The sequence below is a fragment of the Hyperoodon ampullatus genome (genome assembly GCF_949752795.1).
Source record: "Hyperoodon ampullatus genome assembly, chromosome: 14".
In the NCBI taxonomy this organism is placed as follows: Eukaryota; Metazoa; Chordata; class Mammalia; order Artiodactyla; family Ziphiidae; genus Hyperoodon; species Hyperoodon ampullatus.
Window position 1 is genome coordinate 34,777,396 of NC_136927.1, and position 12,719 is coordinate 34,790,114.

The 12,719-nt window shown below is 42.0% G+C and overlaps 1 protein-coding gene across 1 annotated transcript in view; it reads left to right on the plus strand.

Moving 5' to 3' along the window:
- The window catches only part of LOC307063813 (BOS complex subunit NOMO1), a gene marked incomplete at its 5' end in the record, with an annotated part of 52,797 nt that overhangs the window by 699 nt on the left and 39,379 nt on the right, over positions 1-12,719 (plus strand). Inside the window, 6 exons of the mRNA XM_079720125.1 lie at positions 2,549-2,638; positions 4,152-4,197; positions 7,059-7,159; positions 7,850-7,956; positions 9,877-9,949; positions 11,783-11,935. Coding sequence (XP_079576251.1) covers positions 2,549-2,638; positions 4,152-4,197; positions 7,059-7,159; positions 7,850-7,956; positions 9,877-9,949; positions 11,783-11,935 — 570 coding nt within the window. The remainder of the gene's footprint in view (positions 1-2,548; positions 2,639-4,151; positions 4,198-7,058; positions 7,160-7,849; positions 7,957-9,876; positions 9,950-11,782; positions 11,936-12,719) is intronic.

Here is a 12,719-nt window from a genome sequence, read left to right on the forward strand (position 1 = left end):
ACCCACACAACAGAGAGTCCCCGCAAAGTTCTAATCCACTGCTCCTCCAACCACCCTGGGGAGCTTTTAAAGAGCATGGATTCCCATCCCAGAGATCCTGACCCAGTAGATCTCTCTTGGCATCTCTGGGGCTGGGAAACTATTTTTAATTTCCCTGGTTTCCCCCATGGGACCCCTTTTCCTCTGAAAATGTAGAGTTGTCAGCTGCCTGTACTGGGTAGTTATTGGAATTACACTAGAGATTTGTGCAGGAGTCTTTTTATTAAGTTGCAAAGCCCTGTTCAGTTAGATGATTATTAGCCTAGTGGAATTATGACCCAGAAAGCTTGTGAGAAGAAGGGAGATAGATGGAGGTAGGGATAGAAAGTCACTTGCAGGACAAATGGGAAGGGACCCGAGGGAGGGCTGGCCTCTGTTTCAGGAGGGTACTGATGATGGGGCAGAAAAGGGAATTGGGGAGAGAAAAAAGGAAGTGGCTGAAAAAGAGAAGGGAGTGGGGACTAAGACCCCAAAGGCTGTCTGTCTGAAAGCACATTGAGCTGCTTCTGTGCAGGTAGCTGGAGGGCTGCGGTGAAGGGTTGGACCAGTGTGTTCTACAAAGTAGGTTACTGAGGATTGGGGGAGGGGTAGGAAGTAGATTCACCTCCCACTAGCTCTTTGACCTGGCCTTGCTCCAAGTCCCAATTTTTATTCCTGTAAGATGGTGTTGGGTGAGAGGCAGCAGAACCCAGCATCATGTATTTTCTAAAGAAGTTAATCAATCGTCACCTTCAAGACGATTGGTCTTAAGAAGTCAGGCGTTTAATGAATCTACCCACTGACAGTGGCAGGGCTCCTAGGATCTCTGGGTGCCCATGCCACCTCCTGGGTTGTGGGCACAGGACATTGCAGAAGCCGCCTGGAAAGGCTTTGCAACTTGTAGTTTCCTGGGGCTCCAGGAGGAAAGTGAAGGCAGTAAGGGGCACTCCCACCCCAAACACTAATAGTGACCTTGAGAGCAGAGGACAGGTTTTGTGCCCCAGTATGAAATGTGTTCCCTGAGCCCTAGGGCTGCCTGTCCAGGTGGTCTGAGACACTCATTCTTTCTTAATTTCTGATTGTGAAATGAGGTGTTTCATATGTGTAATGTATATTGCCATTCTGTGCCCTGACCTGTGCTTTATGCAAGAAATGTAAATAAGATATTTCATAATCATTTCTTGATTGTGTTTTCTGTGTCCCAGTAAAACTACCTTCGCTCTTCTCCAGCTCTCTTCCCTTCTGGGTGTTTTTCCATCATATTCACTCAGTCAGTAACTGTTGAGTGAGCCCCGGCATGTGCAGAAGCCTTGTGTCTGGTGGGGATATTCAGTTCAGTGAACAGAGCAGACAGAAATCCCTAAAAAAGAAAAACTTATTGGTTGCTAATTCTTTAACAATCAGGAGATTTCACATTAAAAACTGCATTCCTGATTTCTCTGGAAAACCAGCTGATCTTTGGGCTGCAAAACTTGGCTTGGGTTAAGTAGCAATCTGTCTCTCTTTAAGTGAATGCCCCTTGATAGGACTTCCATGGCCCCTCTGGACAGCCGGATTTTTAGTCCCTGCTTTAAGTGCATGCATCTGAATTTCTTTATGGCCTGTGAACAAGTTTGAGTATTTATTGAGTACTTACGCTAAATAAGACACTGATCCAGGCGCCATGGAATGTAAGCCGTGGTCACCGCCCAAGGGGAGCCTGCAGTCTGTACGTAATTTCACTGTGTTCTTTTCCTAAGTGCGCACGTTCTGAGTCTGCTGCTTTATACATCTTCTTAGCTGGTGTGACCCAATTCTGTTATCATAGTTACAGATTATTAACATTAAAAGTTTCTAGATGGATGTTACTCCAAGCATTGGAACTCTTTAGGGTAAATAATACAGATCCCTGGCCCTCACCTCAGACCTTCTATTTTAGAAACAGATGTGGGGCTCAGAAATTGCATTTTTTTAAGGTACTTTACAAAAACTTGAAGTATAGTTGATTTACAGTGTTGTGTTTAGTTCCTGGTGTACAGCAAAGTGATTCAGTTATACATATATATATATATATATATATTCTTTTTCATATTCTTTTCCATTAAGGTTTATTATAGGATATTGAAAATAGATCCCTGTGCTACACAGTAGGACCTGTTGTTTATCCATTCTATATATAATAGCTTGCATCTGCTAGTCCCAAACTTCCAATCCAACCCGCCCCAGGAATTGCATTTTAACAAGCCCCTTACTAACAGCAAAATTTGAAAATTTGTTTTAGACCCAGAAACAACGTAGAGACAGACACTAAAATAAACTGAAAACCATTGAAAAAATATGACTTTGGGAGATAGTTTCTAACCTGAAAAATATCAAATCACATTATTTTGGGGATACTTATCATTTCCCTCTGACCTAATGCCTAGTGTTAGTAGCTTCATATGGTAGGTCCTTAGCAAATGCATTTTGACTAAATGCATTCAGGTGCATTATATGTAGCTAATTCTCAACAGTGATATTATGACTTCTCTTTTCTTTCCTTCCTTTCTAGATAAAGTTGTACACCAAGCATGGGACTTTGAAATACCAGACAGACTGTGCCCCTAACAATGGTTACTTTATGATCCCCTTGTATGATAAGGTAAGAGGGGAGAGTACTTTAGTCTTTTACGATGGGAAGTTGTCAGTGTGACCCACAGGGCTGTGCTGACTAGGAGAGTGGCTTTCCCACATGTGCAAATACTCATGTTTTGTAAGTTGTAAGTGGAGTATGGTAATTCTGGCCAAATTCTGGCCAAGCTTATGAACTGGTTTGATTGAATGCAGTGATTCTCAATGTCTCCAGGGACATTTGGCAACATCTGGAGACATTTTTGGTTGTTACAACTGTGAGGGAGGGAGAGTGGTGCAGTTATCTCGTCAGTGGAGGCCAGGAATGGAGCTAAACATCCTGCCATGCTGTATGGGGCAGACCAAATGTCACCAGTGCTAAGGCTGAGAAACCCTGATTTAATAGAACCCTTTACTTGCAAGCGGCTTAAAATATCATTAAAAAGAATTATATAAGTAATATGTGAATTCATGAGCTTTGTGAAAAAAATCAAGGTGTTTAGAAGTTTATGAAGTAAAGTTTATCTTTTATCCCCCAAACCCCCCTCCCTCTGTAGTGATAACCCCTGATAAAAGTTTCAGTGTGTATCCTAGCAGATGACTTTCTGTGTATTTAGAGTTGTACGGATATCCACGAATATACATGCATGTACATATATGCAGATACACAAACACATGTGCACATAGATGGGTATCCATGCATACCCGTTCTCCCACCCCTCATTCTCCCCACATTTCAACTTTTTACTTGGAAATATAGATTCACAGGAAGTTGCAAAAGTAGTTAATATACTGTGTAGTTTTGCTTTTGATTAAAAAAAAATACAAATGGACTCAAACACTAGGCATTGTTCTGCAATGTGATTTTTTTTCCCTGTGGTGGTGTTTTGGCACACTTTGGACATCAGCATGTATGGACCTTCCTTTTAATGGCTGCACACATGTCAGAGGCAGGCCAAACTAATTTATTCCCAATTTCTCTATAGACACAGAGGCTTTTTCCCAGTTTTTAAAATTATTATTACTAACCACACAGCAATAAATATTCTTGAACTTACATCTTTATGCACAATACATAAGATTGATTTCTAGAGGTAGACTAGTTGGGTCTTGAAATCTGTTTTTTTTTTTTTTAAACTATTAAAACATTCTCAAGGAACCCTTCACTCAAGGGTGTATGTAAAATCTAGTTTTAAGAAATGACTTTAGTTCCTGAAGATCTGGCTGACCCTGGCAACCTTAGTCATATGAGGGGTTAACAGGAGACTGGATTAATAGAATGTTTGGAATCAAAAGACCAAGAGCTCTGAATACAGAGTCTTTGTAACTCTTTGATGGGTTAAACGGGAGGTTCGGGGGTTGAGATTTCAGCACATGAAGGGAATCAAGAGCTCACTACCATTTACAAGTACAGAGTTTATGCTTGGAATTCCATTTCAGGTGGGAAAATTCTAGATAATAGGCTAGCACTAAACTAAATTAAACTAGTTGAATAGTCATCAGTTCTTAGTCCTTTGCAGTGATTTTTTTTTTTCTCCTTGTAGGGAGATTTCATTCTGAAGATTGAGCCTCCTCTAGGGTGGAGTTTTGGTAAGTTAACAAATAACCAGGTACACTCTGTAAAGGATTAGGTTATATGCTGAATATTAATTTAAATTGACAGAGTGCATAGATTGTTAAAATATTAAGGATTCCTTTCTAGTGTGGAAGAGGGTTTTTTTTAACCGCCTTGCCCCTATTACTTTAGAGTAGATTGGAGTTACTTTAGACCTACCTTAAGATTTTCTGTCATGTTTCTTAAAGTAGGCATCTTTTCTTGTACCTCTCAGAAAACTCCACTTTAGCAGCTTCGTTCATTAAGTGCCAGTAGAACTTGATGAATATAGAGGTCAGGAGTGGGGACTTTGTTCCTCTTCCAGGATGGCTTCTTTCTTAGCCCCCTCAGTGTTTTTAAAAAAATTTTTTCAGTGAATTAATGGCAACATTAAACATTGTGAGACTTGACATAAAAATCCAGATTTACTTCTCTTAAGAGATCAGAAGATCTGACAGCCTTGGGCCTTACCAGCTCTGTGACGACCTTGGACGAGTTACTTCCGCTGGGTCGGCATCCGTCTTCTCACTAGGGGTCAGGAGAGTAGTAGTACCTGCCTCACAGGCTACTGGAGGATTAATGGACCAGTGTATTTATGTGTTCAGAATCGCTGGCACATAATTGGCAATTAATTAGTAAATACTTAAAAGCAGTCTTTCCGCACACGTACAAACAAAAGCTCCAGACTTTCCTGAGGTGACTGTCTTTTAGCAAAGTCAGAGGAGCGGGAGTGGGCTGGATCAGAAGAAGGGGTCCTGCTGTGACGTGGCTGGTGTTTTTGGAGAGCAGAGCCTTGACGTTTCGGTAGAGGGTGTGTGACCCCAGTTCTGTAGCTTGCGGGGAGACGTGGAGGGCCCAGTTGTTCCTACCAGGCCTGCCTGTGAGTTAGAAGGGGAAGAACTGAGTCCCTGCTGTCACAGTGGCAGCGACAGCCAACTTGCATCTGGGCGACAAGCTCTTTCTCAGTTCACGGCCGGGGGTGCCTGGCTGGTGCGGTCCAGAAAAGCGGAGGGGAGTCAAAGCCAACCCACGGCCAGAGAGACGACAAATCTGCCAGAGACGTCACAGATCGGTGGCTTGCAGGAGTGTTTTCTTTGAATCCCCTCCCTTCTTGTCAGTTCTTTTTCTTTTAATAAGTTTTTAAATTAAATTATAACATACTTTCCGATAACTGTACTCATCACAGGGATATCAGGTGATGAATTTTCACAAAACGAACACACTCATGTAACCACCACTTAGATGACAAGACAGAACCTGACCAGCACCCAGAAGTGCCCCATCCCAGGCACTTGCTAATTGCGCCGCCCGACCTAAAATTATAGATTATTTTGTCTGTTTTGAACTTCATGTAAACAGAATCACACAGGGTACGTTTTTGTGCCTGGTTTCTCTCTCTTGACAATTTTCACAGAATTCATCCTTATTATGTGTTATGTGTTAGTATATTAGTTCATTCTCCTGCTGTGTGAATATCAAGTGATTTACCCCCTCTACTGTTGGCGGACATTTGGGCTGTGCCCCAGTTTTGGCCACTAGGAGCAGTGCTCCTGCGAACATCCTTGTATATATCTTGTGGTGCACACATGTCTACATTTCTGTTGAGTATATACCAGGGTGGAATTGCTGGGTGATAGACTTTTTACATGTTCAGCCCTAGTAGAGACTGCCGGACAGCCAAGGTAGATGTCGCAAAACTTTGCTCTACCAGCCGTGTGTAAGAGTTCAGACCTCCACATCCTCACCAGCACCGGCTGTCAGTCTCTTTCATCTTAGCTGTCCTGGTGATGGAGTGGTGGCCTCGCATTGTGCTTTTGATTTGCATTTCCTGATGGACCATGAGATTGAGCACTTTTTCATAGGTTTCCTGGCCATTTGGATATCCTCTTTTTGTGAGCTGCCTGTTCAAGGTTTTGTCCATTTTTCACTGGTGCTTTCCCCTGTGTATGTGTGTCATTCTTCATTTTACTAGAAATTCTCTCGACTGGTCCATTTTTTCCTCTGCTTCTCACTTCATGGTCTTCCTAATCTTTTTAAAACTCAACTTTAACCCCTGTTATGATGAACTCTTCAGTTTTTTTTAAATTTGACTTAGTTGCTAATATTGAAAAATCAGGACACAGCACATAAAATCCAGATTTCCAGTTCTTGAGAAGGTGGAAGCTTGGGCAGCACTGGGTCATGTGGCAGTAGTTGGTAGAAGCTGTCCCCCTTTTTCCATTTGCGGCAGTCCGCACTTGGCCAGTCTGCTGACTTCTAATCCACCCGGTTACTATGGACATTGGAGTTTACAGTCCTGGTATAATGTGGCCAAACTCCTGTACTTGGTCAGGAGACGGATGTGGAGCCAGACTTTTGGGGTTGAATTTGGGCTCTGTCCCTCACAAGCTCTGTGATTTTAGGAGATTCTTTAACCTTCCTGTGCCCCACTTTACCCCTCAATCAGCTGCAGATGTTACTAGCTACCTCTAAGATAGTTGTCAGGATTAAGTGTACTTAGCTCAGTGCCTGGTCTGTGGTGGGCGTTCAGTAATAAAACTCTTTGGCACTCACTGGATTTTCCATGGGACTCAGATATAGCTCAGCTGCAAGACTGTTTACAAAAGTATATCACACTGTAAACTCTGGTTCCCTTTGGGGTGGGGGAGTGGGTGTAGGATGTAGGGGTGGGAAGGAGACTTTTCCCTGTGTATCTCCTTGTGCCTTCGGATTTCAAGCCACGTGAGTGGCTCAAAAGTGAATACAGTGAAAGTTAAGCAGTTCAATGTTTTTGACGCAGACAGTTTCATCCTGTCCCAGAACTCAGCTTGCTCTTGTGTCCTGTACCCTGTTCCCCCCTCCCCCTGTCATTGGGCAGAGCCAACCACCGTGGAGCTCTACGTGGATGGTGTGAGCGACATCTGCACGAAGGGCGGGGACGTCAACTTCGTGTTCACGGGCTTCTCCGTGAATGGAAAGGTTTGGCATTTGTCACGTTTGCGCTGTGGTACATACTGGGTCTTCTCTTACCTTTAAAAAAGCAAGACGTTTTTAAACTGGGGGCTTTGAGCCCACAAGGGACCCACAGATAAGCTTCAAGAGGGCCTGGGAGCTCAATGAAATTGCATGTAAAACGTAGCAGGTGTTTTTAGGGGCCGGGTCTAGGTTGCTGGTCACTCCCCTGTCCGAGTATAGATGCCAGGATGGCTTTTTAGAGGGACAGGTTCTCAGGGGAGAGTTCCCCCTCCCCGCACCCAGCACCACGGTTGAGATGCGCATATTTATTGCCTTCCTTTTTCTTCATGGTGGGTTTATTCTCCTTTCCCTTGACCCTGAGAGTGAGGGCCTTTGGTCCCGGCTTTTTGTGTGGGTTTCTTGTTAGAGATGGGGACCCTGGGTATTTATTTCGCAGTGGTTTGTAAAATAATTGTGCATCTTTAATTGAAGGTGTCTTAGAGTCAATGAAACAAAGTGTCATTTTACTGTTGCTGTTCCCTGTCCCTGTCCCCAAGCCTCCCTGGGAAGGGTATCCACAATCTCTACTATCTTTTCCAAGGAAACTTGACCCAAAGAAGGTCATGGGCTTCATGTGGGGAGCAGGATGGACCGTGTGGCTGGGAGGAGAACGTTGCTGCCGGGTGGCTCCTAACTCCTCCGTCTCCATGGCAGGTTCTCAGCAAAGGGCAGCCCCTGGGACCCGCAGGAGTTCAGGTGTCTCTGAGAAACACAGGCACAGAAGCAAAGATCCAGTCCACAGTCACACAGCCTGGCGGAAAGTGAGTCATGCGTGTTACGCCCTGCCCCGAGGCTAGAGCCGGGCCCTGATGTGTGGGGAGCTTTGGATTTAGGGAGACCTGGGTTCAAATCCTGTTTCGGCCTCTCAACTTCAGACGGGTTCCTGCCCCTCAGGGCCTCAAGTTCCTCATCTGTAAAATGGAAGTCATTTGACCCATTACATCTAGCATTGATGCACTGATTAAATATGAGATAAATAAAGCACCTGCTGCAGGGCCTGGCACATGGTAGGCCTTCATTTAATGGTTGGGACTGGCTCTGCAGCCCGACAGCCTGGGTTTGAATCCTGGTTCCCCCATTTGCTAGCTGTCTGCCCTGGAGCAAGTTACTTAACGCCTCTGTGCCTTGGTTTCCTCATTTATAAATGAGGATAATCATGGAACCTACCTCTTAAGGTTATTGAGAAGATTAAATTACGATATTATCATTTCAAACTGTCTGGCATAGAATATATGCTTAATAACTTAGCTCAATATAGATTAGCTCAGTTTCGATTTTTAAAAATCATTTTATCATTATTACATCACAATCATTTTGTAGTTGGAACTAATGACTATTTAACCTTGCTGAGTCAAATTTAAAGCATTTATGTAATGGATTTATATCGTTGAGTTGTAAATGTTAATAGATGTGCCAAGATTCATATCAGAATAGTTCCACCTGATGATGTTGAAAGCACGCAAATCACCACTGACTGCTTCAATCCACAAATATGACTAAACTGCAAAATAGAAGTTTGTAATGAGTCTGTCAGTACATCATCCAATTTTTAAATGATGATTGTTGAAATTATATTTCAGTTTTGAAAAATACTTATTGATGCCTCTCCAACCCCCTCCCCGATCTGTAGAGGATCAGAGGAGGGGGTGGGACTTCCATTTTCTCTAGTTTCAGTAATTTGCTGCTGACCGTGCTGGGAAAAGTGACTTGAACTTTCCGAATCACTTTCCAAATCTCTTTCCTGTGCGCTAACTAAACTGACAGTAACGCGCAGAACCGGGATGCTGTGAACGTGAAGTAGAGGCTGAATCTTACCCAGGCCAAAATCCAGTGGCAGTGTCAACTCTTTTGTAGCAAACTGATTTCCAAGCTCTATCCAGTTATTACAGGCAACATTGGATGTAATATAATACCACCACAGAAGAAGAAATTGCATGAAATTTTTCATATCGCTGGAATTAGCCCTTTCATGGTCTGATGATTTGCAAATCTAAAGGGCTAAATGTGGCAGAAACGTGGTAGTAGTACTTCCGTCCTCAGCTCATCCCACTCTGGTCTTGGTTTGTTCACAGCTACTAGAATAATCTTTGTCAGCTTCTGGTTTCATCACAGTTGCTTTGTGCAAGAACCCAGATTGGCTTCTATTTGTGTCTGATAACAGGTCTTAATAAACTCTGGGGTAGGAGTCACGCTCTTTGTCACCTGCCCTCCCCTAGCGCTTAGTGTCATCTTGTGTAAGCGTCCGTCTCAGCTTATCGGGTCTGTCCTCTGTTCTTTACCCACCTCTCATCCCTTCCCACTTCTTCTGCTTTGGATGCTTCCCTTCTCTTCTGTTCATGCCTCTCACTCTGTCAACACACACTTGAATGTTCTGTGACTGATCCTTGCTGAACCACAGGGACTGGTTTTTAGGCCAGAAATTTCTGGGGTTAAGGGAAACATCAGCCTTCCCTCCCATTAGCAAATGAACCCCTCTCCTTGCACACAGCCAGTGCCCAATAAATGTTGTCTGATGAGGATTTGTACAGCGAAGGATTGAATTTCATTTATGCTCATTTAACTGGCTAAGGGCAAGTTCGTGATAACTCAAACATTGTTTTCTTATGCTTCCAATAGTTGTCCTAAAATTAGAAGTGCTCGGGTTGTTGGCAGAAAGTGAAGTGGTATTTTGTATTTCTTAGGTTTGCGTTTTTTAAAGTTCTTCCTGGAGATTATGAAATCCTTGCAACTCATCCAACCTGGCCATTGAAAGAGGTGAGCATTTATTTCAGTTATGTCGATGGCCATGCCAACAGTGTGCTGGTTTGGGGACAAATGTAAAGGTTTTCGATTCCAGATATGAAATGATTTTATGGTTTTTCTAGAAGTCGATGGAAAAACACAATGGTGCTGCTGATTAGTTTGGTGGTACTTATACAGGAAAACTCCCTCCGTGTAGCAGATGTTGCTTATATTGGTTTCAGTTTTAGGTAACAACATTGTCATACTGCTGTGAAATTGGTCTGTTATTAACTGTAGCTATTTTAAGCTAAATCAACACCAGAAGGACCCGATGAGATTATTTTATTGTTCTTTTTTTAGTCTGTAACAACAATCTATAAATACACTTAACAATTTAGAAACTCTTGTACATGTGCCCAAGGAGAATGTATAAGAATGTTTATTGCAGCTTTGTTTGTAGTAGCAGAATACTATAAACAACCTAAATGTCCATTAAGAGCAGAATGGGTTGTGGTTTCATCACACAATAGAATTCTGTATGTCAGCAATAATGAATGAACCAGAGCTACGCATATCAATATGACTGTGCTTAAAAGCATAAAGTTGAAGGGAAAAGGCAAATTGCTGAAGGATAAGGAAATATGATACCGTTTATATAGTCATTAGAAACACTTATGATAATACCACTTATGGATACATTCACACGTAGAAAATTATAAGACACGAATGGGAATGGCAAACAGTATATTCATTATGGTACTGATGTTTGTAGAGGGAGGGAGGAAGGGGACGTGGGCATCTGCAAGGGTCTAGAATTGTATTTCTTCTCTTTTATTCTTTAGCTGGTTGGAACTTATATAGGTGTTCTTTGGTATAGATCCCTATATCTGTTTTTGTTTGACTGAAATAGTTTATAATAAAAGAGCAAAAAAGGAAGAAAAATACTAAGCGAGGTTCTGTAATAACTGTGAAGAAACAAATTGAAGTTAAGACTTAAAGAACATTTTGACAGGCTTAGTTTTTATATTAGTTTTGAGGCTGTGTCTCATTGTTTTGCTAAAGAAGCATCAGTATTTCAGTTTTTACCTTGTAAGTTTTACGCATTTATAATTGATGATATAGTTTCACACCTAGATATGTCTGTATTCTGTTTATGACTTTGTTTTCAGGATTTTTCTCTTCTGGGCAACACTGAAAAATGTTTCATTTAAAACTCCATAGCTTACACATTATAAATAGAATACATTTTAAGGTTTGCATTGTTTGTTAATTGTATACATAAAGGAATTTGAGTTTATTCATGTAAAATTGTGTTTTAAAGTAAAGCAGGCTGTTAAAAGTCAGGATAATGGTTGCCCTTTGGGGGAGTAGTGACTGGAAATGAGCATGAGGGGAGCTTCTAGGGTGCTGGTTCTGTTCTGTGTCTGGGTGTTGGATGCATGGTGAGTTTGGGAAAACCACTGTGCTGGACGCTGAGACTGTGTGCAGTGTTCCCCATGTGAATTATACTTTGACAAAGAGTTTAAAAATACACACATACATACCATTAAACATGGAAAAAATAAAGCATGTTCATTAAAAAAAATTGGAACATACAGAAGAGCATAAAGGAGTGGAAGTGGAAAATCTGGAAGGTGGAAAACTGTAAAAGAGGTAAATTGTTACCATCTAGACGAAATCACCATCATCTCCATTTTGCCACAGTTCCCTTCACTTCATTTTGCGAATTAAAAAACAGTTGTTATGGTACTACACGTGCAATTTTGTATGTTGCTTCCCCCCAGTTAATATTTTAGTGTTAGCACGTCCTCGTGTTGTTAAACGCTTTGTGTTTATTCTTTTGGAAGTTGACACCTTCTCTTGTAGGCGAGCACCACTGTACGAGTAACGACCTCCAACGCCAATGCCGCGGGCCCCCTCATAGTGGCTGGCTACAACGTGTCTGGCTCTGTCCGCAGTGACGGGGAACCCATGAAAGGGGTGAAGTTTCTTCTGTTCTCTTCTTTAGTAACCAAAGAGGTAAGCAAAGAAGAGTGAAGAACAAGAGAGATTGTGGGCAGGGCTGGGGGCACAGGGGATCACAGACTAAGAATACACGGTTTAAAATGCAGGCCAGTCTCAGACTAGAAGACAAACGTACGGTTACCAAAGGGGATAGCGGGAGGTGGGGAGGGATAAATTAGGAGCTTGGGATTAAGAGATACACACACCACTACATATAAAATAGATAAACAGCAAGGTTCTACTGTGTAGCACAGGGCACTATATTCAATATCTTGTAATAAGCTATAATGGCAAAAGAATCTGAAAAAGAATATATATATATATGTGTAACTGAATCACTTTGCTGTATACCAGAAACTAACTCAACATTGTAAACCAACTATACTTCAATTTAAAAAAATTAAATAAAAAAAATGCAGGTCAAGGTTGATTTATAGTTTCAGCATTTAAGAACCTTGTGTTTCTCTGTTGACTCACAAGAAATTGAATGTCTGCACTGGGAGGCAGTGGAATTCAGTGGAAAGTGTACTGGCTTTGAAATCAAACAGACCCAAGTTCAGACAAATCCCAGCTCTTCCTCTGACCAGCTGTGTGAACTTGGGCCACTCTGGTTTCTTACCTGGAGGACGGTGACCATTTTTAACTTTTCAAACTTGAATGTAAAGATTTTACATTCTACTATGTCCTCTGCTCTGTCCTAGGTTTCAGAAATATATATTTTGTGAAATAAAACTTATACAAGTATTTTTAAAAATTAATTTATTTATGACTGTGTTGGGTCCTCGTTTCTGTGCGAGGG